Source organism: Zeus faber, assembly GCF_960531495.2.
Source record: "Zeus faber genome assembly, chromosome: 8".
Classification (NCBI taxonomy): Eukaryota; Metazoa; Chordata; class Actinopteri; order Zeiformes; family Zeidae; genus Zeus; species Zeus faber.
The window spans coordinates 14,518,428-14,541,976 of record NC_137195.1 but is presented as its reverse complement, the minus strand read 5'-3'; the positions used below and the strand labels follow the sequence as shown (position 1 = coordinate 14,541,976).

The 23,549-nt window shown below is 43.7% G+C and overlaps 2 protein-coding genes across 2 annotated transcripts; one reads left to right on the top strand and one right to left on the bottom strand.

The window, feature by feature from the left end:
• Nucleotides 1-703: 703 nt before the first annotated feature.
• m6pr (mannose-6-phosphate receptor (cation dependent)) lies at nt 704-5,463 on the bottom strand. The gene is made up of 7 exons (XM_080005672.1): nt 5,183-5,463; nt 4,647-4,819; nt 3,167-3,336; nt 2,829-2,938; nt 2,588-2,718; nt 2,384-2,510; nt 704-2,272 (listed from the first exon to the last, which is right to left on the bottom strand). Exons 1-7 carry the CDS (start codon nt 5,186-5,188, stop codon nt 2,150-2,152), a joined length of 840 nt encoding a protein of 279 aa, XP_079861798.1. The 5' UTR covers nt 5,189-5,463; the 3' UTR covers nt 704-2,149.
• A 6,540-nt stretch (nt 5,464-12,003) lies between these two features.
• On the top strand, nt 12,004-22,295 carry arhgef5 (Rho guanine nucleotide exchange factor (GEF) 5; the record flags this gene model as incomplete). The annotated part of the gene is made up of 14 exons (XM_080004763.1): nt 12,004-14,431; nt 15,936-15,978; nt 16,305-16,354; nt 18,009-18,400; nt 18,847-19,007; nt 19,150-19,302; nt 19,465-19,594; nt 19,730-19,804; nt 19,938-20,027; nt 20,173-20,315; nt 20,571-20,714; nt 20,847-20,917; nt 21,163-21,267; nt 21,476-22,295. The coding sequence occupies 14 exons, from the start codon at nt 12,004-12,006 to the stop codon at nt 21,616-21,618; spliced, it is 4,128 nt and encodes a 1,375-aa protein (XP_079860889.1). The 3' UTR covers nt 21,619-22,295.
• Between the last annotated feature and the right edge of the window lie 1,254 nt (nt 22,296-23,549).

The following is a 23,549-nucleotide window of genomic DNA, read 5'->3' as shown; positions in this document are numbered from 1 at the left end:
TAGTTCATTATTATTATGATTATTGTTGTTATTATATACATTTGTAATGACATACTAATACTAAAAATACTAATATTGCTGTATACTGTAATAATAGTTAATGATTATTATAAATATTTTTGTTTGTAATTTGTACATTTGTAATGATATACTAATACTAATACTACTTTATAATGGAACGATCTGATTCAGTCAATAATAATAATAATTATGATAATAATAATAATAATAATATAGTTTATTATTATAATTATTGTTATTATATACATTTGTAATGACATACTAATTCTAATAATACTAATACTACTGTATACTGGATTAATCTGATTCAGTGTAGTAATAATAATAATAATAATAATAATAATAAAGTACAGTACTTCTTATGTTACTATTAGGCCTACTACACCTACTACTACTGTTGATTCTACTACCGAGATGTTTGGAACCTACCGGCTCGTTCGTAGCTTATATCATTTTTGTGTTCCAGATGCTTTTAGCCGGGTTGGACATATTTTGGCCGTATTAACGTGATTATTCATTCATACATTTGGATTGATGAAGGGTTAGGAACTGGAGTCCACCCACGTTTTTCTTATTTGTTTTTTTAAATGCCAGATTCTGGACAGCTCCCCAAGCGCCTCCTCTGCCCCCGTGCTAGGACACACTAAATGAATCACACATCACATTTTCTTTTCTTTTTTTTTAATGCCAAAGCCAGAAAAGAACAAATCCTTATTTTCCTGTTGTGAGGGTGTTTACACACACTAACACAACATAGACGCAAAGAGGAAACAACCAAAACAAAGAAAGGGAATAGTTTACACAGAACTTTTAAAAAGTTATTTCATAACAAACCACCAACTTGCCCTGTTCCGTTTTCAAGTCCAAAAAGTCTGCTTTCCTCCTAGAAATTCACAAATCCGCATTCATATCACAAATATTATGACGATCACTTCAGCGTGCTGTATGCCTCACTCCACATTGTAAGTAAAGCAACGTAACAAAAAGGTAGCTTGCATTTTGTTGAAAATAACAGCCAGCATGTTACATCCAGTGCTCATTTGAATATCAACATCTGGGTAGACCAAAAAGTATCAGTGTTTCACATAATCATATTTATTGTTATGTCTTTGCTATGGTAGACACGGATAATACTGTATGTTTGTGCATTTTCATGAAAATACAACCCCATACTAGTGATAGTTTCAGAGACCGAATTATACACATCGGCAATCCTCAATTATGCACTGCAGACATACGTATAATCCTCCCCCGTTTGACCGTGTAGCAACTTAAAACCACAAAACCTTAATACCAGAAGACACCACAAAGTCTGTGTCTGTCAGTGGTGAAGAATAAGGGTTGCATTTCAGTTTCCAAAGCAGTTAATGAGCAACGTTAGAACCCTTTGCCGACACTAAAGGAAAAAGTGTCCTTTAAGTTCATAGCTAATTCATCTGGCTTTTTTCTCCCTAGAACCCCGTTCTCCAGAGAGATTCACATCTCTACAAAATAAAACGTATAATCCTTAAAGTGAGGTGTCTGGTAAAGGAACACATACTGTATCTTTTACTAGTATGCCTCCAACAGTGAATTGTACTTGTGTCATAAAGCTGTAATTGAAGTTAATAGTATTTTAATTGGAAAGCAGAGAACACAGGCGCTCAAATACCCAAATAATTATTTTCAGTGCACAAAAGTAGCCGTCACCTTATTGGCAGAAAAAAAACGACAAAAAAGAACAAAAGCAATCAACAAACATAAACAATCAAGGAAATTAAGGAAATCAACCTGGCAAATTTCACCTCTGAGTGATGCCCAAAGACTCATTTTTGTGCCAGAATGTGACTTGAAAAAAGTCACAGTTTACATATTTACCATACTGCAATGAATGGTTAAATTAAAAGCTGTAAGAAGTGCTTGAGCATAAAAATATAAGTCACTGCTCTCTCTGCCCTGAAGTTGCAGACCCTCTTCAATGACTAAAAATAGGATAAAGGTTGTGTTTAGGCTCAAGTATAGGTAGTTGTCAACAGTTCCTGACCCAAAGCTGACTGTCTATCAGTGTCTTACAGCAACACTATCTAACCTCTGAAATAGCAAACAACGTTACAAACAGGACCATTCTCCACATTCTGAAATAAGTTGGTCACATTGGTAGTAAGTGGTCGTCTCTCTCTTCTTGATCCTCCTCCATGGATTCGGTGGCCACGCCCCTGTTGTCCGGACGTTCTTCTCGATTCCGTGATCGGCACACAAAGTCACACCCATCCTGTGGTGGACAGAAGGAGAGAGTAAAATTAAATAAGAAATACATTAAAAATGAGAATACATGTTGCCTTTATATTTAATGAATCCATTCTTCAAATGAACAAGCCCGTACCGCCGCTAGATTGCCGACCTCCACCCAGAAAGCGTAGTTGGGGAATTGCTCCATCCCTTTGGCTCCGACAATTAAGCGCTGGTAGAGGAATCCTCCAATGAGGTAAACAGCCAGGAGACAGAATCCACTGAAAGACCAAAGGGATAGCCATTAGTTTTGGTTGGTCAATACATCTGAATGGGAAATAATTTTGTCTTTGCTCACATAATAAGTACTATGGAGCCAGTGCTGAGCTGCGGTTTCACAACCGGGCACACCGCACTGGAGTCCAGCTCAAACAGATAAAAACACTCCTGCAGCCGGTCCCTGTCTTCTAAAACCACCTCAAGTTGGCCCTACGGAGGAGATGCAGAGGGACAGACAGACAAGAGACAAACAAACTCAAGGTTACATATCCGGTGGCAATGCTTTGACAACACAGCATATTTTGAGATTTTGTTCTCACCATTTCAACCTTACTGTTGCAGGAGATCATCACGATGGCTTTCCTCCTCTCCTTGGAGCAGTGACCATCATATTTCTCACCATTTCTGTAGATCAGCATCACCCAGTCACCTGCAGGGGGCAGTAGAGAGGCCTAAGGACACCGACAAGACCAAAGAAAGCGCTTGCTCGATCTTCAAAATGGGATTAACAAAAGCAATGTAACAATTGAACTAGAAAAGTCTTAAAGCCTAATCACATCATTGCAGACTTTGGTTATGGTCAACTCTTACAAGAAAGGAAAACACAACATCATAGCAGAGACAAGACAATATAAATTATTATTTTACAAATACTTACTTCCACCAATAGCCTGGGTTGCATTATACATGCCAATTATCGTTTTTTTATTTGCTTTCTCTTTGCCTTCAATCTGAATGATCCCAGCTCCTTGAATGCCCCCTGCATCTCCACAGAGCTGGAAAACATATGTGTAGCTCTCCTCACCAATCTTTGTCTCAACAGTGAAGCTGTCAACATGACAATAAATCTCAATGAGGACATAACACCAATGGATCGGGACAGAACACATCAAAAAGGCTTTTCAATGTGGAGTGCTGAGACTCAAATTGTACAATGGTTAAAAAGAGTCATTTCAGAAGCACAACAGCAACAACAACAACAAAATGGCATAGAACTAAAAAGCTTAAACCAAGCATAATCCAAAGAAAGCTGATTAAGGCAAAACTAGTCAGCTCTGTGTTGGGGGACTGCCCATAGTTCTGACACCACAATAGTCCAAAAAATGTCAGGTTAGAGATGGTTAAGTTTAGGTATAATGTTAGAGATGGTTAGGTTTAGGTATAATGTTAGAGATGGTTAAGTTTCGGTATAATGTTAGAGATGGTTAGGTTTAGGTATAATATTAGAGATGGTTAGGGTGTCGTCCATGTCCAATGGGATATTTTTCGAACTAATGGGGTTTCGGAATAATGGGCCGTCAGAACAATGGCATGGCACCTGTGCTGTGTACAGCTCTAATGTACTGCTTCACATTAAATACTAGGCTTGGGCCGATTTCCAGTTAAATCGTCTATCTGTGATCGACTCCATCAATTGTGATTGACATCGATGACACATTTTTTTTTTTTCCCCCAACCAGGAAAAATCAGATCATTGAAACTGTGTACGTGCAGTTGACCCTGTTCTGAAACTCGAGCAGAGAGAGAGAGAGAGAAAGGGAGAGGGAGAGGAGGGGGCGGAGGATCTCTCCCTCTCTGCTCAGCGCTGTTGAGAAACTACGCCGGATCTCACTTCCCTTGTACAGGCCCGTACAGAAACTTTGAGGGGCAAAAAAGAGAAAAGCCACATGGACCCCATGTGTACCCCTATTTATTTTTGTATCTTTCCTACATGTATGAAATTTTTATTTTTTATTTATTTATTTTTAAACACAACTGAGTTTAGGTACTGTCCCCAAAGAACTGTGCGCTGTGTCCCACTGTGTGGGACTTAATTTAGTAAAAACTGGATTATTTTGTGTAAAGACATATATATTATATCAATACTTTTCTTGTAAATAATAAACCCTGCACTTCTGGAACGGGGAGACCGCATTTGCCACTTTACATTACGTTCTATGCATGCAAGAACCCCACCGTACGCAAGCGTGCGCCCCCGATAAAGTTGTGTATCGATTGGAATTTCGCACAATCGCCCAAGCCTATTAAATATGTTGAATTCAAGTTCTCTGCTTCGTCGACGACACAGTGACAAGGCATCCAACTTCATTTCAGTTGCCCAATATCTACTTGGCTCTGAAAGCGTAGCTTTTTCTTACTTCTTTTTGGTGAGTGGCTCAAGGCGGCTGAGGACCTTCCGTTCTGAATCTGACTCAGAGAACAGTTTGCAGCTCTTAGTGTTTTCCGTGGCGATTACCCCGACGCCACACAGGACTAGGGCTGCGGCCAGGGTCCAGATCAGGACGGGCACAGTGTGAGGTCGATAGGACACCTGGGAAAATAGCATACGGTCAACACACACACACACCTCTGATCACTTTCATCAAGGTTCTATTGTTAGTACCGAGCAATTCAATTTCAGGACACTACTGTACTTAACAAGTAACAGGTTATAAAAAAAAGAAAAATGAAACACTGCAAAATAAGAAATTTCAGAAGGTCAAATTATGAGCCAATATCTTAAGTGAAAACTTTAAAGTGTTGTTCTCATCACAGAAGAAACGTCTTCATATATCATATATGTGATAAGATAATATTGCTCGTGGGGCACATTTACTGCCCATTTAGTTTGGTACAGTACCAGACACTAGAAGTAAATACAATAAAGTTCAGTGATCTGAAATCCGTAGCCTACCTTCATGGGTCCCGCTGGTTTAAATAATAAACAGTGTAAAGTGATGGATGTGAATGGGAAGTTAATTCCAAACTGAATAGCTAATTCCTAGCTTCTTCGTTGCCTCTGGCTTTAGTGACATGTAATGGACAACGGGTATTCGTTGAGGTCATGCAGATTTAACGCGCGGGTGATACGTTTTCTGGAGTCAATAACAAATTCCTATAATTTGTGATTTCTTCGGTGCGAAAACCGTTTCGGGCAAAAAGAAATGAACATGCCTCAAAGAGGTTAGCGTTAGCATTAGCAGGCTAGCAGGAAGTCACCGAGGGCGGAAGTGAAACCAAAAACACCACCGCACGTGACTGTCAAAATGGAGCGCGACCAATGGGTCGAAACCGGAGTCACGTCGCGCAGGCGATGGAAGGTTCCACCCTTTCTGTGGGACGCGGTTCCTGGCGAATCCCGAAATCGAAAGAGTCGTTCGATTCGAATTCGACTCACAACAACAACAACAAAAACAACAACAACAACAACAAGAAAGAAAGAGGAAACGGTCTTTACTTGTCACGCAACACACCACACCACAACACATGCTTGCACACACGCACACACACATGCACATGCTTTGGATGGTGGCCGGTGAAATGGATCCTCTGCATTTGACCCATCCTGGCTTGTCCTTCCTCCGGGGCCACAGCCAGGAGCAGTGGGCAGCATACGCGGACGCGCCCGGGGACCAGGTGATGAGCGTCCATCGCCGGTCAGACGATGATGGGTGCATGTTTTTGGTGGGGGGGGTCCTTACTGACGCGAGGTGGAGGAAACCCCACGTGAGCGCGGGGAGAACATGCAAACTCCACACGGAAAGGCTCCTATTTGGGAGACAACCCGCCCGGAGCAAATAGGAGCCTTTCTGTGTGGAGTGTGCAACAACCACAACATCAACATCATAACATTTGATTTAAGAATGGAAACTGTGGTTCTCAAAATCCTAGCACATTACTCTCGAAATGATCTATTTTGGCGGTCAAATCCCGAAAGTAATTAACTTCTGTCACTTGTATTTATTATGCTGGAATGCAAAGTGTAAATGTCACATCCTGTGTGGGTTGTGCCGCCCGCCTCGGCTTGTTTTGCCTCGGACTTTGCTTGTTATGTGCAGTCATTGTTTGAGTTTGTGAGTGGAACATTAACTCGCTTCGTCCCAGAAGGCCCTGGGCGAAGACAAAATTGCCCCCCAGCAGCGGAAGTTGGCGTGGACGTCCGCGTTGCGCATGTGCGCAGTCCACCTGTGGGGGGGGGGGGGGCTGGAAGCGGCGTGTTCACAGCGGGGAGATAGGCCCCCCTCTAAGTCTGCCTTCTTGTCTGTACTTGTGTTCTTGTGGACTTGTGAAACGTCATCAGTCGCAGCCCAAGTACTGTTCCAATTCAAAGTCCGCATCAAGCCAAGTCCGATCCAAATGCCCGGATGTGGACTTGGACTGGATGCATCGGTGGTGACTTGTGTGGACCTGGGACAGCCAAGTATCCCAGAATGCACTTCGCAGAATGACCGTCCTGCGTCCGCCCGTCACCGGGAGTCGGTACTCCCGAGTCGAACTTGCCAGGTCAGAACTACCAAGTCCGCAGGTTCCGGACTTCGCGTACTTGGTGTTGAGAAACGGCCATAGTCTTTCAAAACGTTTGTTTGCTTTCCTAATGTTTTATTCAATGTTGTCGATCAAACTTTAATACATGTGGAAGAATCCAGCGAGCGGAGGCAACACGCTGTTCCAACAGTTCTGAGCACAACTAGACCACAACTAACCGTCTGTAGTGTAGGTCCTGGTTTAATCACTGTCCGGGAAAGCAGCTCATAATGTGGGGTGTGTGTGTGTGTGTTAAGTCACTTTAAAATAACAATCTAGAATGACCCGTCATTTTTATTATTATTATTATTATTATTATTAGCATTGTTATTATTATGAATAATAATAAAAAAAACAAAACATTTTTTCCCAGAAACTCCTTTGAGAAATCCTATTATGAACCCTAACACTCAGTGGATACTGACTAGCAGCTATTTGTTAATGTTGGAAACCCAGCTGTATTTTGATCATCAAAATAACTTAATAACAATAATAGCTTTTATGCAATTAAACGGTGAAACCAGTAGCAGAGGACCTGAGAGACCTGACCAGCATGTTGGAAATATCATTTGGTGCAATTCAAGTGAGAGCTTTGTTAAACGTCAAAAATATTATTAGTGGATAAATAAAAGTGGAATTATTTGAACTTTCTCTGCAAGAATTTCAATGACAAACTGGAGGTTATTATAGGGTTAGTGTGATCTTTTTACCCCTCTGGAAAAAAAAAAAAAAAACGCTGTCGCACTATCTGGGACAGTGCCAGGAATGATTGGATCATTTGCTCATTGTTTTTCAGATTATCATCAAAATCCCGGAGGCCCAAGGACAAACTCGGTACCAAGCAGAGGTCACCATGGCCGGAGGCACAGAGTTTTAACCCTCGAAGAAAACAATATTGTTATTGCACCGCAAGTAATTTGTTTGATCAAATGAACAAATAAAGGGATAACAGTGAGTTGTAGCGATGTGTGATGAGTTCTCCCTTCATGTACATGTGTATTGAATAAATATTTGTGCAGACATCCGAATCAACGCATCAATCCAGGTTACTGGCGGGATCATTTCTCCCTGACAAGGCTCACTGATCCCCTTTTTGGCTCTTCTTCTTGACCTGGAAGTATCGAGGTCCTGAGGGTGGACAGGTCACAGCTGTTGGTCATCTCTGCGGCGCTGATGACCTGTTGAGTCTGGCCTTAGCCTGGACGTTGGCAGGTCCATACCAGAAACGCACTTTTATTATGTTTTTATATACTTTTTATTGGTGTTTTTTTTTTTCCATGATTGACTTGCTGTGTGTTCCTTGCTGATGTTCCGAAGTGTAAACTTTGGTCGCACTTTGAATTATAGTAATTTCTTTGTAGGTTTAAATTGCTGGAGTCAATTTGACCTCAAACATAAAAGATGTCTTAGTTGAAATATACTAGCTGGGTTAATTTGCATTCTTGACAACAGAGGATGCAGTAAAATTGGTGAGGGTCACTGTCTTTTATCAGTCGCTTACAGGGTCTTCCAGTGCCTATTCACATTGTTTCATAAATTGATAAAAGGAAATGCTTTAATAAATACATTTGATTTAAACATTTTGAGAGTCAATTGAATTTAACATTTATTTCTAATCAATATACTTCATACAGTATATATTTTTGACGTGACGTGTTTCAGGTCGACCGTGGCCGTCTATGGGGGACATCTGCCATATTTGGTCGGCATCTAGGTACTCTTGCTTTTGAGTCTTTTCAAATATTTGTTTGCTAAGTATGAATCATTCTTGGGTTTCGCATCGGCACAGCTGACAAGGCCAGTAATCAGGTAAATGTTGGAAGACATTATACATTATTATAGACATATTATTTTAGCAGGGAGCCAATGATCTATTCGACAATATTTTATACTTCCTTAGAGGTGACTATATGGACTATGAACCCTGACCTGCCTGTGTGTGTTCACTATGACCGAATGTCCGGAGTTTGGGAGTTAACATTTTATACCATTTCAAAATGTCTCATCATCTTATATACAAGGAGTCTGCAGGTCCTTAAATATCCTTAATATATCTGGCACATATATATTTAAGCCCTTAAAAGTAATATAATACTCTTTGATTAGAACACATTGGGTCTTAATTTTAACTTTAACATTTTGTGTGATTTAATTTACTATCATGCCAAATATTTAGCATCACCTTTATATGTACCTGTTATTGAATAAAAGAGAAATGATTTGTCCAAAAATCGTTCTTTAAAGATATTACTTTTCTGACTGGCAGATACACTGCTGCTGAGCCAACCCACAGGATGTAACACTTATAACATATTTTTGAGAACTCCTTAATCCATGTTTTGGATCACAGGGGTAAAACAAGAAAAGAGTCATGCACATGATCAAGTAGTGTCTTACAATTGTTAAACAGTCTCCTCCCCTTCTTATCACTAGGATTTTGATTCACAATCAAAGAGGCTATAGAGGTTTTCAGCAGACACCCTGGGTTTGCCCAGGGAACGGCACATTTTTAATTCATTCACAAATTAACCTACTCAGACGGAACCATTTGAAATGACAAGATTAAGGTTTGCAAACAAGTTCCCAACTGCCAATCTTTTAGAATGCTAAATGCATGTGACAGATGTCCTTGTCAGTATTCAACCTAAAGAAAGCATGCGGAGTGGGCTTATTAGCACCGGGCAGCCGTGTTGGTCACTGCAGTACAGCAAATAAGTGAAAACAAGCTGTATTCATACAAATCCAACACCATTTGACCGGCAGTTAAGATCACTGATCCAGTGCTTGCAATCCTTGGTCTCCTGTGTTGTTATGACTTCGTCCTGCCATTTTAAACTGTTTTTTTTTTTTCTTCTTTATTTCTTCTCAGGGGACCGCTGGGGGATTTTTACAAGCCCTAGTGAAAGCTGTTCTAGATGTCCGAAGCTCTGCGTGTGTGTGTGTGCGCGCGTGCGTGCGTGTGTGTGTGTGCTTGGTGTGTGTGTGTGTGTGTGTGTGTGTGTGTTTCTCCAGGTGTAAGTGTGTGTGAGTGTTTGTCTACTCTTCAGTTTCCCTTCCCCCACCCTCCCTTGTATAATCAGCCCTTACCTGGCTGTGTGTGCTGTGTAGACACACCCGGCCGCTTCGCGTCGGCCAATCCAATGTCTAAGAATGGAACCGTGGCGGTTCACTTCCTGTGTTTGGTGGGAGAAGAAATGGGGCAGGGGAGTACGTCGGAGTCATCTACTTTAATCCGGGGTCAAAGCGACAGGCTGATCACGACACAGCCAGAGGCTCGGGGAACTATTGATTTGATTTGCCTTTCGTCTGTAAGTTGTGGGTGATCGTTGCGTGCAGCGCTGACAGCGAGGACACGTCAGAGAGGGAAAGGTGAGGGAGGATAAGTGTCAATCTGTTGAAACTTGTTTGGGAATTTGAGAAAGGAGAGGAGGAGGGGCGAACCAGTAGGGAGACACAGCAAGAGGGAAAAGCAAGGAGTGCTCAGGCGTAAACATATCTTTTTTTCTTCGAAAAAAAACCCAAAACCGACGGTGGCGTATAAAAATAGTTGTTTGGGTTACTCAAGAAAACATGGTTTACGACAATTAGAACATGGGAATCTAGGGAATGAACACTAGTGGATTACGCAAACCCATGCTTTCTATCTGAGCCGGACGGAAGGGGACAGACGCTCCCCAGAATACCACATTCAGGTGAGTTTCAAGGCACTTTGGGTTTTAGAGACCTTGAGAGGGTCTTTTTTTGTGAATGAAGGATTCAGCTTCAACGCTGATTTGGGTTGTTGTAGTTAAACTGTAACATGCCTCAGCAATGTGTCATCGGCCCCTGTTTTTGCCAAAGGCCTTGTTCGGAATGCTATGGTTTGCAGGACTGCTTTGTATTCTTACAGAATTGTGCCACATTATCTTGTGGTTTACTTTTTTTCTCTTCTAATGTCTGTTTTCTCTTGTCAAAACACGGCTCTGTGAACTAAAGCTGCAGAAGAGTTATTCTGCTGCTAAACTTTACTGCCATAAATACAGTCCATGTTAATGGGTTTCAGAATACAATGCACCACAATCTATTTAAAATATAAACTCAACAGCACAGTTATAATGTTAAATTCTGTGAAAGTGTACTTGACTGTAGCACTTAATTTAACTTTGGTAGCAGTAGATATAAAGTATAGTCAGACCAGAGTCCCATAGTGGTATTTTAGAGGTATAAAATATTTACGTGTTAAATGTAGGGATTTTACAGTTGAATAACTTTATCTCTAATTACAGACTATTGTCCGAGAAATTTATTGTACATTTTACTCTTCTAGGTTCTGAGAGTTATGGTACGATGGGGACCAAACGGCCCAGTTGGACCCTGTTTGATATCTCATCCAATCCAAAACCCGCTGACCGTTCACACCAGCAACCCGGACGGATCTCCAGGGACACCAGCCCCAGACCAGGAACCACTGCCCAGTCAGAACGAGAGAGAATCCGAGAGGAAGAATGGAGGAGGGAAAGAGAAAAGGAGAGAATGAAGGACAAAATGAGAAACAAAGGAAAAGCTGTGGAACCTCTGGAGAGGTACTCAGAGAGGGAAATGGTCCCCGCACCCAGGGCGAGAGAGGGAGAGCGAGAACGTAGGGACAGAGATAGAAGGTACGAGCACGAGAGAGTCGGGAATGGAAGGCCAATGTCCAATTTGGAATCGGGGACTGTAAAAGCAATGGATAGAGCTGGGGAGAAAGGTGGGACGTTTCCCAGAACGAGAAAGGACAGCCGAGAGTGTGCTAACAGAATGAGTCCGGTAAGAGAGAAAAGCATGGAAAGAAGGGGAAATGAGCTTGGGGGAAGAAAAAAAAGGATGGACGACGACTGGGGGCGGGAGGGAGAGAGAGGGAAAGCATGGAGACCAGAGACGCAAGAAGATAGAGAGAGGTACCGGGAAAGTGATGCTTTGAGAAACAGGGCAAAAGAAGACGGGAAAACCAACAGAGGCAGAGTCATGGAGGACGGGACGGCGCCACAAAGAGAGAGGCCGAGAGGGTCAGACCCCGGTTTCCGAGAGAGAAGGAGAGAGAAGGATTCGGAGGTCAGTGATCTAAGGGACAATAGGGGGGGCTATATGGCTAGAGAGAGAGAGAGAGACAGGTTCAGAGAGCGGGACGGGAGAATGCCTTCTCCCCGCAGAAGAAGGGACGGAGACGTCTCCTCGAATAGAGGCGCTTGGGAAATGCCTGCGAGGAGGGGGGGACAGAGGGACACCAAGAGCGAGGGAGACAGCGACGGGGGGACGGAGAAGGGAAGAGTAAAGGAGAGGGAGGAGCAGAGATATCACCACAGTAGAAGCGAAGGGGACGACAAAGGACAAATGGCGAGGGAGAAAGGGAGGGAGGAACACAGACACAGGGATCAAGAGAGGCAGAGGCACAGAGAAAGGAATAGACACAGAGAGGCCGATCGACCCAAACCGCGAGAAGAGGACAGGGCTGAGAGAGCGGAGAAAGAAAGGGAGTTTTACAGAGAACGGGACAGAAGAAAAGAGAAGGGGTTTGAAGAGGGAAAGAGATGGAAAGACGGTTCAAGAGACATCGAGGGGTCTAGAGCAGCTGACAGACAGAGGCCGAGTGACAGTCGAGGAGGGGAAAGATACCGAGAACGGATAGACGATGAGAGAAGATGCAGAGAAAGAAAGGCCGATCCCAGGTGGTACGACGCAACCGGCGGCGGCGACCGACCGCTTGGCGACGCGGTCGCCACGGCGCCCCTGCAAGGCCAGAGTAGCGGAGAATGGAGCAGCGATATTGACATAGAGAAGAGACTGAGATGGAAAAGAGACAGTTATGAAGACAGAGAGTCGGGCAGAGAGAGCACAGCAGAAAGTGACCAAGATGTAGAGCGAGATTGGCGCGGTGGGAGAGCCGCGGAAAAAAGCTGTGGCGAGCAGAGAACAAGTGAGAAACCCAAGAGCGGTGGAGATAGGGGACAGGAAAGAGCCGGCTCCATGCCAGAGCAGAGAAGGATGTGGTTAGAACCTCAGAGGAGAACATGTAGTAAAGAGTCCTCTTTAGAAGAAGAGTTTACAGAAAGGGAGAGACACACGAGGCGAAAAGACAGAAAAAGTGGAGGAGAGGGAAGGACGGACTCGGGGGAAAATGCGGGGAAAGACGGGCAGAGAGAAAATGAGGAGCAAGACAGGCAACAGTTTGCCCAAACTCAGTCAAGGGCAAACCACTATGAAATGGATAGATATAGAAAAAGAGATGGGTACATAGAACAAGATGTGGATCCAGAGAGTGTGGAAGTGGGTGTCGGTGTGGACGCAGAGGAGGTAAATGACGCCCGGGGAGAAGGAGACAATGAGGGACACGAACCTCTTTCTGACAGTGATGGAGGCAGAGAGAGAAACCGGCAGAGGTACATGAAGCAAGATAATGCGATGGATGGCAGAGAGCAAGGGGGAGGGCGCGATTCTTGGACTCGCTCAGAGAGCGAAGGAGGAAGTGATCAAGGGAGAGACGCGGTGGTGTCCGGAGAAGACGGTTTTATCACTGTGTCCAGCGGCGGAGAGGGGGAAGATGAGCGGGAGGAGGAGGAATTTGAAGATTGCAGGGACTTCTGGGAAGGTAGTCATGGCCATGATGCCGCTCTGCCTGCTGGCGGCTGCAAGAAGTATGGAGGGGAAATGGAAAGACAGGAGGAAGAGAAAGAAGGAAACAAGGACAGGAGTGAAGAGGATGGAGACGGTAGACGACAAGAGAAGGACAAACAGCCCAAGTACGTGTTCTGTGTGATTGGACATACGCTACCACGGTCAAAACCCGGCGTGATTTCACATCTGGATCAGGGGGAAGAAGTGAAAAGCAGTAATCTAAAAACAGGAAGCTGCCAGCCTCGGAGTGATGAAATCCCACTCCAACTCCTGAATGACATGCATCCTGTTCTCAGCAGAAATAAAGAACACCCGATGAACGCCAACCAAGAGGCAGAATCCAGGACAGACGGGGCTGAGAAACCTTTGCAAAGAGAGGGGAGTTCCAACGCGCCTGAGAAATCCAAAGTGGATGGTACGTCTCAGACCTCCTCTGAAGATCGAGAAAAGGAGGCGGAAGACGAGGTGCCGAGCAAGGTGGAGCACCCTTACGCCGAGATAGGACCGGTGGGCAAAGATGTGGAGACGGAAAAACTCCTCGCGGAATGGAGGGAGAGGAACAGAGAGCACATAGAACAGTCAGGGAGCGACGTCATCAATCCCTACGGTGACGTGGACTTACAGGTGGATTCTGTGCCGATTCCAGTCGCGCTGGGCGAGATTACTCACGAGGGAATGACTCCAGAGGAGGAAGTATCCATTCGAATCCGCATGAGCGGGGCCTGGAGCCTGGAGGAGGAAGAAAAACGGCATTCCCAGGCTCCGCACCTCAAGTGGGCCAAAAACGTGGTGAGAGAAATCCTGGGATCCTCGGAGGAGCACGCCATCGACGACCCGGCTCCGGGCGAGTCGGACAGAGGGCCCGAGACGGACGGACACAAAGCGGAGGTGGCGGAGGCGATGAGGGACATCCCGGTCTATGCCGTCGTGCGAAAGTCTAGAAGCGAAGATCATAACTCAGGGATGGAGTTGGATGAGGGAAGGGCGGAGCGGTTGGAGGAGCAGAGAGGTAATGGCCAGAACCGAGCAGACACGCACGCCGACCAGCTCACAGCTATGCATGGCGACACACTTGCACGCACTCATGCTGACACAATTTCAGACACAGAAAAGGAGGAGGTCACAGCCAATGATTCTTCCAGTAATCAACAGGTCGAAAAGGCAGAAGTGGATGACAGGGGCTCGTGTCCAGCGGCAGATGGCGTGGGAGAAACAGCGGGAGGGATAGAAATAATAGCGGAGAAGGAAAAGGGTAGAGAACAGGAAGTGGAGATGTATCTCTCAATGAGCAACACCCTGTACAAACCCAGCAGCTGCCCGAGCCTCAGTTATGAATCCGAGTCTGCGGACGCCATGGGTCGCGGGGAGGTGGAGATGATGGGCGAGAGCGAGGATGAGCAGGGGGAGAGAAGAGGGGAGGCGGAAGAAGGGAGCAGCGACAGCGAGGGGTCCGAGGAAGAGGGGGGAGGAGGAGGAAGAGGAGGAGGGGGAGAGGGAGTAGGAGGAGGAGGAGGAGGAGGAGGAGGAGGGTCGGTGAAGAGCAGCTGCAGTTTCCGAGATTTGGGTCCCGAGGCCCGCATACGAAGAAGGGGAATCCGCAAAACCACCGAGAGAAGAAAAGAATCGCTTGTAGAGGAAGAGGAAGAGGAAGGTGTTGGAAGGGACCGCAGGACCAGAATATTCGCCATAGCAGGTAAAAAAAGGAGACGACAGAGGATGGACTTGGAAGTTACTTGTCAATTTGTGTCCATTGAAAACCAAATATTCCGATAACCAAACAGGTAGTTCCTTTCACTGTCACTTCTAAATTGTTGTTTATTCACCTGTGTTACAGTATATTTTCTATCTATCCAATTTTTATGCGGAACATTCAAACTTAACAGAAGAAAACAACTTGTTAAAAAGATTACAAAAGACAACACAGACTTAACAGTTGGTTTCGAGGTGAATTCGATCATCCTTTTCTTTATTGATTTTATTTTGTTTTTTTCCTCATTAGTTTCAATTTCTGTTCAGATTTTTCTCGATAAGTATGAATCAGTTTCTCACCATCAAGAGCCAGGTTAAATTCCGCTGGAAGACGAATTGCGTCAGAGTCGATTGATGATTACAGGAGGTGGGAGGAGAAAAACCCGAATCTAACCCTTGCGACGGGATAAAGGACCTGTGTTTGTACTAGCCTGCGTTCAGAATATATTTCCTGCCCAGAGAGCGTCCCACAGATTGACTAACTTTAGAGACAGAAACAAACTAATTCTAGTCATTTGACGTGTTCTGTCTGGGTAGATAATTTTTTTATCGTTTTTTTAACAGCCTTTTTTATTTGTTTATATTTATTTATTTATTGATTAATTGATTAATCTATCTATTTATTTATTTATTTGTTTGTGTTAGGGCATCCTATTAACCTCACATATATATATATATATACTGAGATACACAGTATACTGTAAATCTCAGTGATCAGGCCATGCTATATCCCACATTGATGCGTGGATATTTTCGTCTTCCAGATGATGAGCCTGCGAGTGAAAGCTGGGGAGAGGTGGAACTTCGGTGAGTGAAAAACAACCCTTTGCACTACGATACCTGTAATACCAACTCTGCAGTCCCAAACGATATTGGACGCCATGATTATCCTGAACCTCAACTGTAATCCAGCCCTTTGGGTTGTTTTTAAGCATTTCGTGCATTTACTTATTCCTTCCAAATGGTGGGCGGTTTGCACAGCCGTTCCTCTGTGTTCACGTTCAATGCTTGAGAAGTTAAGTCAAATAAGTCAAACCAGGTCTGTGCCCTGTTATGTGTACAGTTAAGTGTGTGTGCAGTGATGACATATCGGTCAGACAAACATTTCAATTCAGGTATTTCTTGCATTGCAGGAAGGTTTTGGGCACCATCGGAAGAAGGAGAAGGAACTCCAAGTTTTTCAGTAAGAGCATTTTTTTTTTCATGAACGAGACCAATCTGGGTTTTCTAATGACTCAAAACGTTATGTCGGAAAAACAAACATACAGACCTTTGATGGGGGTAAAAAAAAAAAATTGACGTCAGACTTACGTGTCCACGGATTTAATCAGCCTGTGGTGCAGACTGTGGTCGAAAGATTCACAGTGTTGTGATTAGGGGTGGGAGGATGTAAGATTTTGTCTTTTATCGTGATGGAAACACTCAGGATCATTTTTTATCATGGAGAATTTCCATTACAGGGATGATCGTGAATATCCTCAAGAGTGATTTGACATGGTTTGGCAGCTCACCCTCTATGCCACACTAGCAGTACTGTTTGATGAAAGATAGTGCCACAGTGTATTTCTTTTTTATTTTACTAAAAGGGGTTCAAAGTAAATACAGTTTGACTCTCTGCCACAATGCCAGTTTAACTTTATTTTATTTGAAGAACACACTCACAGTGTTGCTATTTATTTATTTATAAAAATAAATAAATAAATAAATAAATGAATAAATAAATGAAAAATAAATAAATACAAATTTTATATATATATATGTATGTATCTATCCGCTATTTATGGAGGGAAACCTTATAATTTATGATTACCTAATTCAATATTGTTTGTTTGTTTTTTGCATTCACTTGCATAGAGTCCATTGTGTACCTCAGCTGTGTGCTTTGAAAAAACCGCACATTATTAGTTTACTGTGAATTTCCAACACATAACTAATTAAACCATAGGAATGCTTGGATATCAGCTTGATAGGTATTTTTATTCATGGATTTTTTTTTTTTACCTGTTGGGTGTTGACGAGTGTCTGAATCTGTCCCTGTTTATTTTTCACTAAAAAGCACGTTCACAAAAAAACGATGTGTAGTTATGATGCAATAAAATATATATATGTTTCTTAAGGAAATGTAAGGTAAAGTGATTCTAGTATGTTTTTGTGCCATTTTAAGAGTAGTTTGATGATTATCAGGATAATGTTGTGAATCGCAATTGTTTTGTCAAGGATAATCGTGACATGAAGTTGTAATATTGTCACATGCCGAGTTGTGAGCAATTCATCCGCCATTACTGACATTAGTTATTTAACTTTTCTCTGAATAAGTTTGTTCAGGCGTTAAGGGAAACAACCACCAGGGACCTTTATGCAGTTTGCCATTGGTTCATTTTCAATTTTTTTTTTTTATTATACTCATGTGGAAGAAGACAGTCTTGACTCTGAGGTCTGAGATTATCTACCAACATTCGATTTCTGACACTCATGTCAAAAGTTTTCAACTTTGGTTATCATATTTATCATATAATGGAAGGCTTATAGGACAGACTGGGTCACACACTGTGTTTGTGTGTGTGCCTGCGTGTCCACATTCTCCAGGGCCACAGACAGGTTCCTGCAAGTATTCGTATATCCAAACTTGAAGGGAAAAAAAAACAAAAAAAAAACAGCTGCTGCAACTTTGAATTCCGACAAGAACCTGCAAGAGGAATGTGAAACGCAAACATCTCCTCTTGGCTAACCTGTTCTCCTTTTCCTTTTCTCTCTTCTTTTTCAATCCTTTTTCTACCCCTCTTTCCCCCGCCGCCGTCTTTGCCACCGTCCCTTCAACCCCCCCTCGTCTCTGTCAGATGCCGCACAGCTCTACCAGCAGTACAGCGAGGAGGCTCAGAACATCGAGATCCTGCGCCAGTCTCGCTCCGACGTCATCTCCATTTGCGAGGAAAGCCCCGCTCCTCCCCGGCCCTCGTCCCCGGCTTCCTTGGTGCCGCCGGCCTGCAGGCCCCTGCCGCCTATTCCGTCTGGCTTCCGCCCCCACTCGCTGTCCCATGTCGGTTCCATCTCCGGCATCACTACCAGCGCCAAACACTTGCCCCTCCCGGAGCCCCCCAAGAACAGGCCCCCGTCCCCGCGTCTCTCAATCGCTCTGGGCCAGTCGGCCACACTCTGGCAGGACCTGCCGGCCGTCAGGAGCAGCACTGAGCTGGGGGAGCTCACCGAGGACCAGAGGCGCCTACAAGAGGTACCCTCTAGCCCTGTTGCGTGACTTTATTTTACCTTGTTAATCTTCAGTCAGACTGGATCAAGACTGCCTTGCTGGAAAACAATAAGCCAAAGCGAACACATCTAGTTTCATCGACATGAAACGACTTGCACGACATTTCCTCACATCAAACATTTCATTCAGCATAAATGGTTTCTTGGCAAAAGGGGGACGCTGGTGTCAAAAAACCCAGACGTCATGATTGTTTCCCAGCAAAGGGAGTATGTTTCCTTAGTAATGGATCGTGTCCAGTTGTTGTGCAATCCATGAATTCAGTCTACAGTTAGTCATATCCTACTCTATAATGGCCATTGCTGCTAGACAAGCTGGTAATTTTTGCCCTCGAGCAGTTCTTAGCGATTAACATCTCTATTTCATAACTTCTCACACGTTTTGTTTTTCTCCTTCCTTCTCCTTCGTTCCAGGTGAGGTTTGAGGTGGTGACTTCGGAAGCTTCCTACTGCCGGAGCCTGGACATTGTGGTGGAGCACTTTGTCAAATCCAAACAGCTGGGGGCACTGTTGACCACTCAGGATAGGAACTGGCTCTTTTCCCGGCTGGCTGAAGTCCGTGCCATAAGCCATAGGTTAGAACGATAACTTTTTAAAGATTTTATTTTTTTAACTATGTCTATATTGACTTTAATATGCCAAGAACTGAATTGTAGACTAAGTCCTTTTATGGGCGGTACTGACCTTACACTGCTTTGTTTGTCTGTTTTTTTTCAGTTTTCTCTCAAAACTAGAGGAACGGGTAGAATCGGACATGTTGCATTTCTCCGTGTGTGAAATCATTGCCCGCCATGCTCCGCGCTTTAAAATGGTGTATGTGCCCTATCTGACGAACCAGTCCTATCAGGATGCAACCTACCAGAGACTCATGTAAGCCCTTCTTTGAATAGAAACACACCTGGAAAGATTCTAAATCGTTTTGTTTAACCCTCTAAAACATGCTGTGCATCGAATGTGAAGCAGAGACCGTGGCATTCCTTTTAAACGACTTTGACTTGTTTTATAGTTGCACTTTTTGATTTTTACACGAAGGAACGAGAATCTGGGGTTCAAACGCATTGTGGAGAAATTGGAGAGGAGTCCTGTCTGCCAGAGACTTCCTTTTCGCTCCTTCCTCATCCTTCCGTTCCAAAGGATAACAAGAATTAAGCTGCTGGTCCAGGTGTGTATGCGCATGGCCTTCTTTTTGTTTTTTTTTCTTCTGAACAATGAATGTTAAAATGCTTCACTGTTTTTCCTTTCTTTTAATGTCTATCTGTGTGATTTCATGTAATTTCTGTGGTTTTTTTTTGTCTAGAACATTGTCAAAAGAACAGCCCCGGGTACTGAGGAAGTGATGCAAGCGATCAAAGCTTTGAAACTACTGGAGAAGGTATTTTAGGCGTTATACACGTCCTTACTGTTACATAGTGTTTTGATATCGCCATCCATTTTTTTAACATGTGTCCCTTTGGTCTCTTCCCCGTTATGTACCTGCCATCAATGTCATCTCATTGGCGTCTTAGTTGATTCAAGAGAGCAACGACAGCATTTCTCAGATGAAGAGCATCGAGTCGCTGGTCTCCCTCAGTGCCAAGGTGGAATTTGAGTGCCGGGTAAATAACACATCTCCCACTGATTCATTCCATGCACAAACAAGACCCAGTCAACTGAGGAGCACCCTAATAATAAACTAACCAGATCGGATCTCTCTCTCTCTCTCTCTGCATGTCTCCCTCTCTTTCTCCGTCGCCGCTGTAGACCCTGCCACTAATCAGTCAGTCTCGGCGGCTCGTCCGCGAAGGCCCAGTGAATGAGCTGATGGAGTTCTCACTTAAGGACTCTGAAAGGAATGTCTATTTGCACCTGTTTAACGACTACTTGCTGATATCGCTACACAAAGAGTGAGTCCACTGACCCCCTCACCTATCTCTGTTATATTCACTTGATGGTGATTATTAAGCTTTTATTGATGCATATACATGGCAATATAATTTTGCTTTGGCACTAGGTCTGTGTGTATGCACTCCCTAACCCCCCCCCCACACACACACAAGCAGGTGTACATAATCTCTCCCACAGATTTACATTAAAACACTTGCATCTAAGTGCATGTATGTGTGTCTTACTTGTGCTGTGCCGTTTTTTTCTCTGTGCAGAGGAGGTAGATTCACCGTGATTGACCACGCTCCCGTGTCGGAGCTGCGTGCGGAGAACTGTCGTGTTAAACTACACTCCCTGCAGAAGAATCTGTTCCGTCTCCACCTCTCCAACAAAGCCCTGCTTTTGAGAACTGACACACAGTAAGAGACTGAATCTGGTGGCGGCCGGTGTGTTTGGCTCGTAGTGACGGTGTTTGTCTATGCATTCTGTTTCTCTCAGTCAATGTCACATCAGACAAAAACGCTAATCTAAAATCTTGCCACCTTCCTCAGGAGTGATAAGCTGCGTTGGATATCAGCGATTTCCCGGCCACATCCTGAAGTGGATTTTTCTGCTGCACAGGGTAATGCACGCGTCTTGAATGAGACATGTCACTGAATATGTTAATGTCTTGTTAGCCATAAACAATCATTTTATGGCAATGTTTACATTGTGTAATGTTAACATTGAAAACTTTAACATTTTCTTTTCGTGAGTAATTGTTAAAATAAGACTGGGTTTAAAATACCGCATGTTGCCTTTGCGTTGCCTTTGTTTTATATTATTACATAGTGTATTGACTTGCCTTTCCGCTCCTCTTGCCTACAGATTTTACACAGATGCAATGTATCCGGGCCTTTGTTGCTCAGCAACCAGATGAGCTGTCCTTGGAGAAAGCTGATATCATACTGGTGCACCAACAGAGCAGTGATGGTAAGATTATCAAACTCATCTGCCCCATGATTCTCTGAAGAATCCCAATCAAAGGAATTTCAAGGAGGACCTTATTGTTTGTTTGTCTGTTTTTTTTTTTTAGTTTTTATTAATACTTTTTAGCTTTATAGACCCTGTATGTGTGAAGAACCATTTATTTAATTTCAGCATTTAAGTCTATTCTCCCTGCGTCTGTCTTTTCTCCCAGGTTGGGTAGAGGGGACCAGACTCGCTGATCGGCATTACGGCTGGATGCCCGAGTCTCATCTTGAGACCATAACGAACTCAAGAGTCTGTAAGCGGAATCTGTTGGATGCCCTCAAACTCACAACTGCCACAGCTGCTGTTTGAGACTGAAAGACATTCAGAGATGAAACAGAGTGCCGTTCCGGGTTCAAAGTCAAGGATGCTATTGGCATTCAGTGGAACATGGACAGATGATGCTGCGAAGCTTCATATTTCCACACCTGTACTGCTGAGGAAACGGCACAACTGGCTTGCTGGGTTGTGCATATGAATTATAGTGTTATGTCTTGGTTTTGCCAAGTGGTACCCAATGCCTCTTGAAAACAATTTCCATGGAAATATTGCATGTGATAAAGAGGAAAATAACCGTTGTGAAAATAGCATTTACAACAGGCCTTGCGGTTGTAAAAAGGGGATGCCTCCAAGACATATAGATGATACTCCCAAGAGCCTTGTTTTTTGCCAACACAGGTGGCACATGATGTATATTTTGATATAGCAATGGACTCGAGGGGAACAATGTTTGAATGGAAATTTTTAAGTCTGGAGAAATGTGACTTGAATTTGTATTATTTGTGTATATCAAACTTAACTAAATTGTTTCTAGAGATCTTCTAAAACATAAACACAAACCTCCCCGCATCGCTGTGTATAAATGCATCAGGCGAATAGGTATTTTCAAGACTTTGATGCAATTTCAACTTATGCAGATTCTTTTGAGGTTAATTGCATTTAAAACGTAATTTCATGAAACGGAAATGTGTAAAATAAAACATCTTTAATCTACATGTATAATTGCAAGTTTGCTGTGCATCTTTTGTCTCAGACAGAATTCTATCATATGTGAAGAGCTCTGAATGTCGACTGCACATTCCTGGCTATATGGGCCAAAAACCTTAAGCCCAAAGCTATACTGTATATGGAAGCAAGATTAATGCAAAATTCTAATTGAAATGTCACTTCCAAAATGACATTGGAATTTGGATTTAACTTTACTTGCCTTGCTTTAAAGGTGCAGTGTGTAGAATTTACGGTGCAGACTTGGCAGAAATGGAATATAATATGCATAAGTATGTTTTAATTAGTGTATAATCCCATGAAAATATGAATTGTTGTGTTGGCGTTACCTTAGAATGAGACGTTTTTATCTACATAGGGAGCGGGTACACTTCACAGGGCCGCATTGTTGCACCACCATGCTTCCACAGTAGCCCAGAACGGACAAACCAACCACTGGCTCTAGAGAGAGCCTCTCACATTTTTTGCGAGTTCCGTGGCCACCATCTCTTCCACGGAGGCCACCGTGTCCTGGGGGAGAGGTACAGAGCCCTGCAGGGATGAGTTAGTTAGCATCTGGAAGTTAGCGTCGCCCTGGTTCCCTCAACCAAAAGTCAATGGGGTTTTTCCATTGGATTTTGGATTTGTTTATTTAGTTACCGATACTTACACGCTTTGTTCAGCAAGATTAAACACCACTTTTATCGTCTTTGAAGCGTAAATGCAATCGTCAGAATTATAAGGCTAACGTTAGACTGTAAAGGAGCTACACCATGGTTGCATGCCTTCAACGTCACCACCACACACCGCCGATCTGCCAGGCCGAGCACATCTGGTACCTACACTGGTAGCAGGTGCTGTAAGCTAGGTGTACATCACGTCTGCGTTTGTAACATACGTCTGTTATTGACGCGTCAGGGATAAGGTTCGAGGTTCAAATTTGTCCGGTTAAATCACTTCTTTCGACAGCCGGACCGAGCTTGACGGCAGCGGTGCGAAGGTTCGGCGGCGCTCAGAAACGGTGGGGGCGCAAATGCCGAAAGTCCCACAACGCCGCCCAACCGCAGGCGGACTCTTTCGGGAATCTCGCCAAAAAGCCATTGACTTCCGGGAGTGCGGAGACGCAAGCTCATATCCGGTTTTATTTCGCATTCCTGCAGCGCTTTATACGGTCGGCTGCGACCTGCGACCTCGCGGTTTCTTGTTATTGTAACACACGTGTCATTGTTATTTGCGAGGAGCCGCGACATCGCGCAGGA

Excerpts from the sequence above, each read along its gene's own strand:
- m6pr (XM_080005672.1), bottom strand. Across the intron at positions 2,939-3,166 it reads AACCCAGGCTATTGGTGGAA|GTGACTGGGTGATGCTGATC; the intron begins GTAAGTATTTGT and ends TGCCCCCTGCAG. Across the intron at positions 2,719-2,828 it reads GCAACAGTAAGGTTGAAATG|GGCCAACTTGAGGTGGTTTT; the intron begins GTGAGAACAAAA and ends TCTCCTCCGTAG.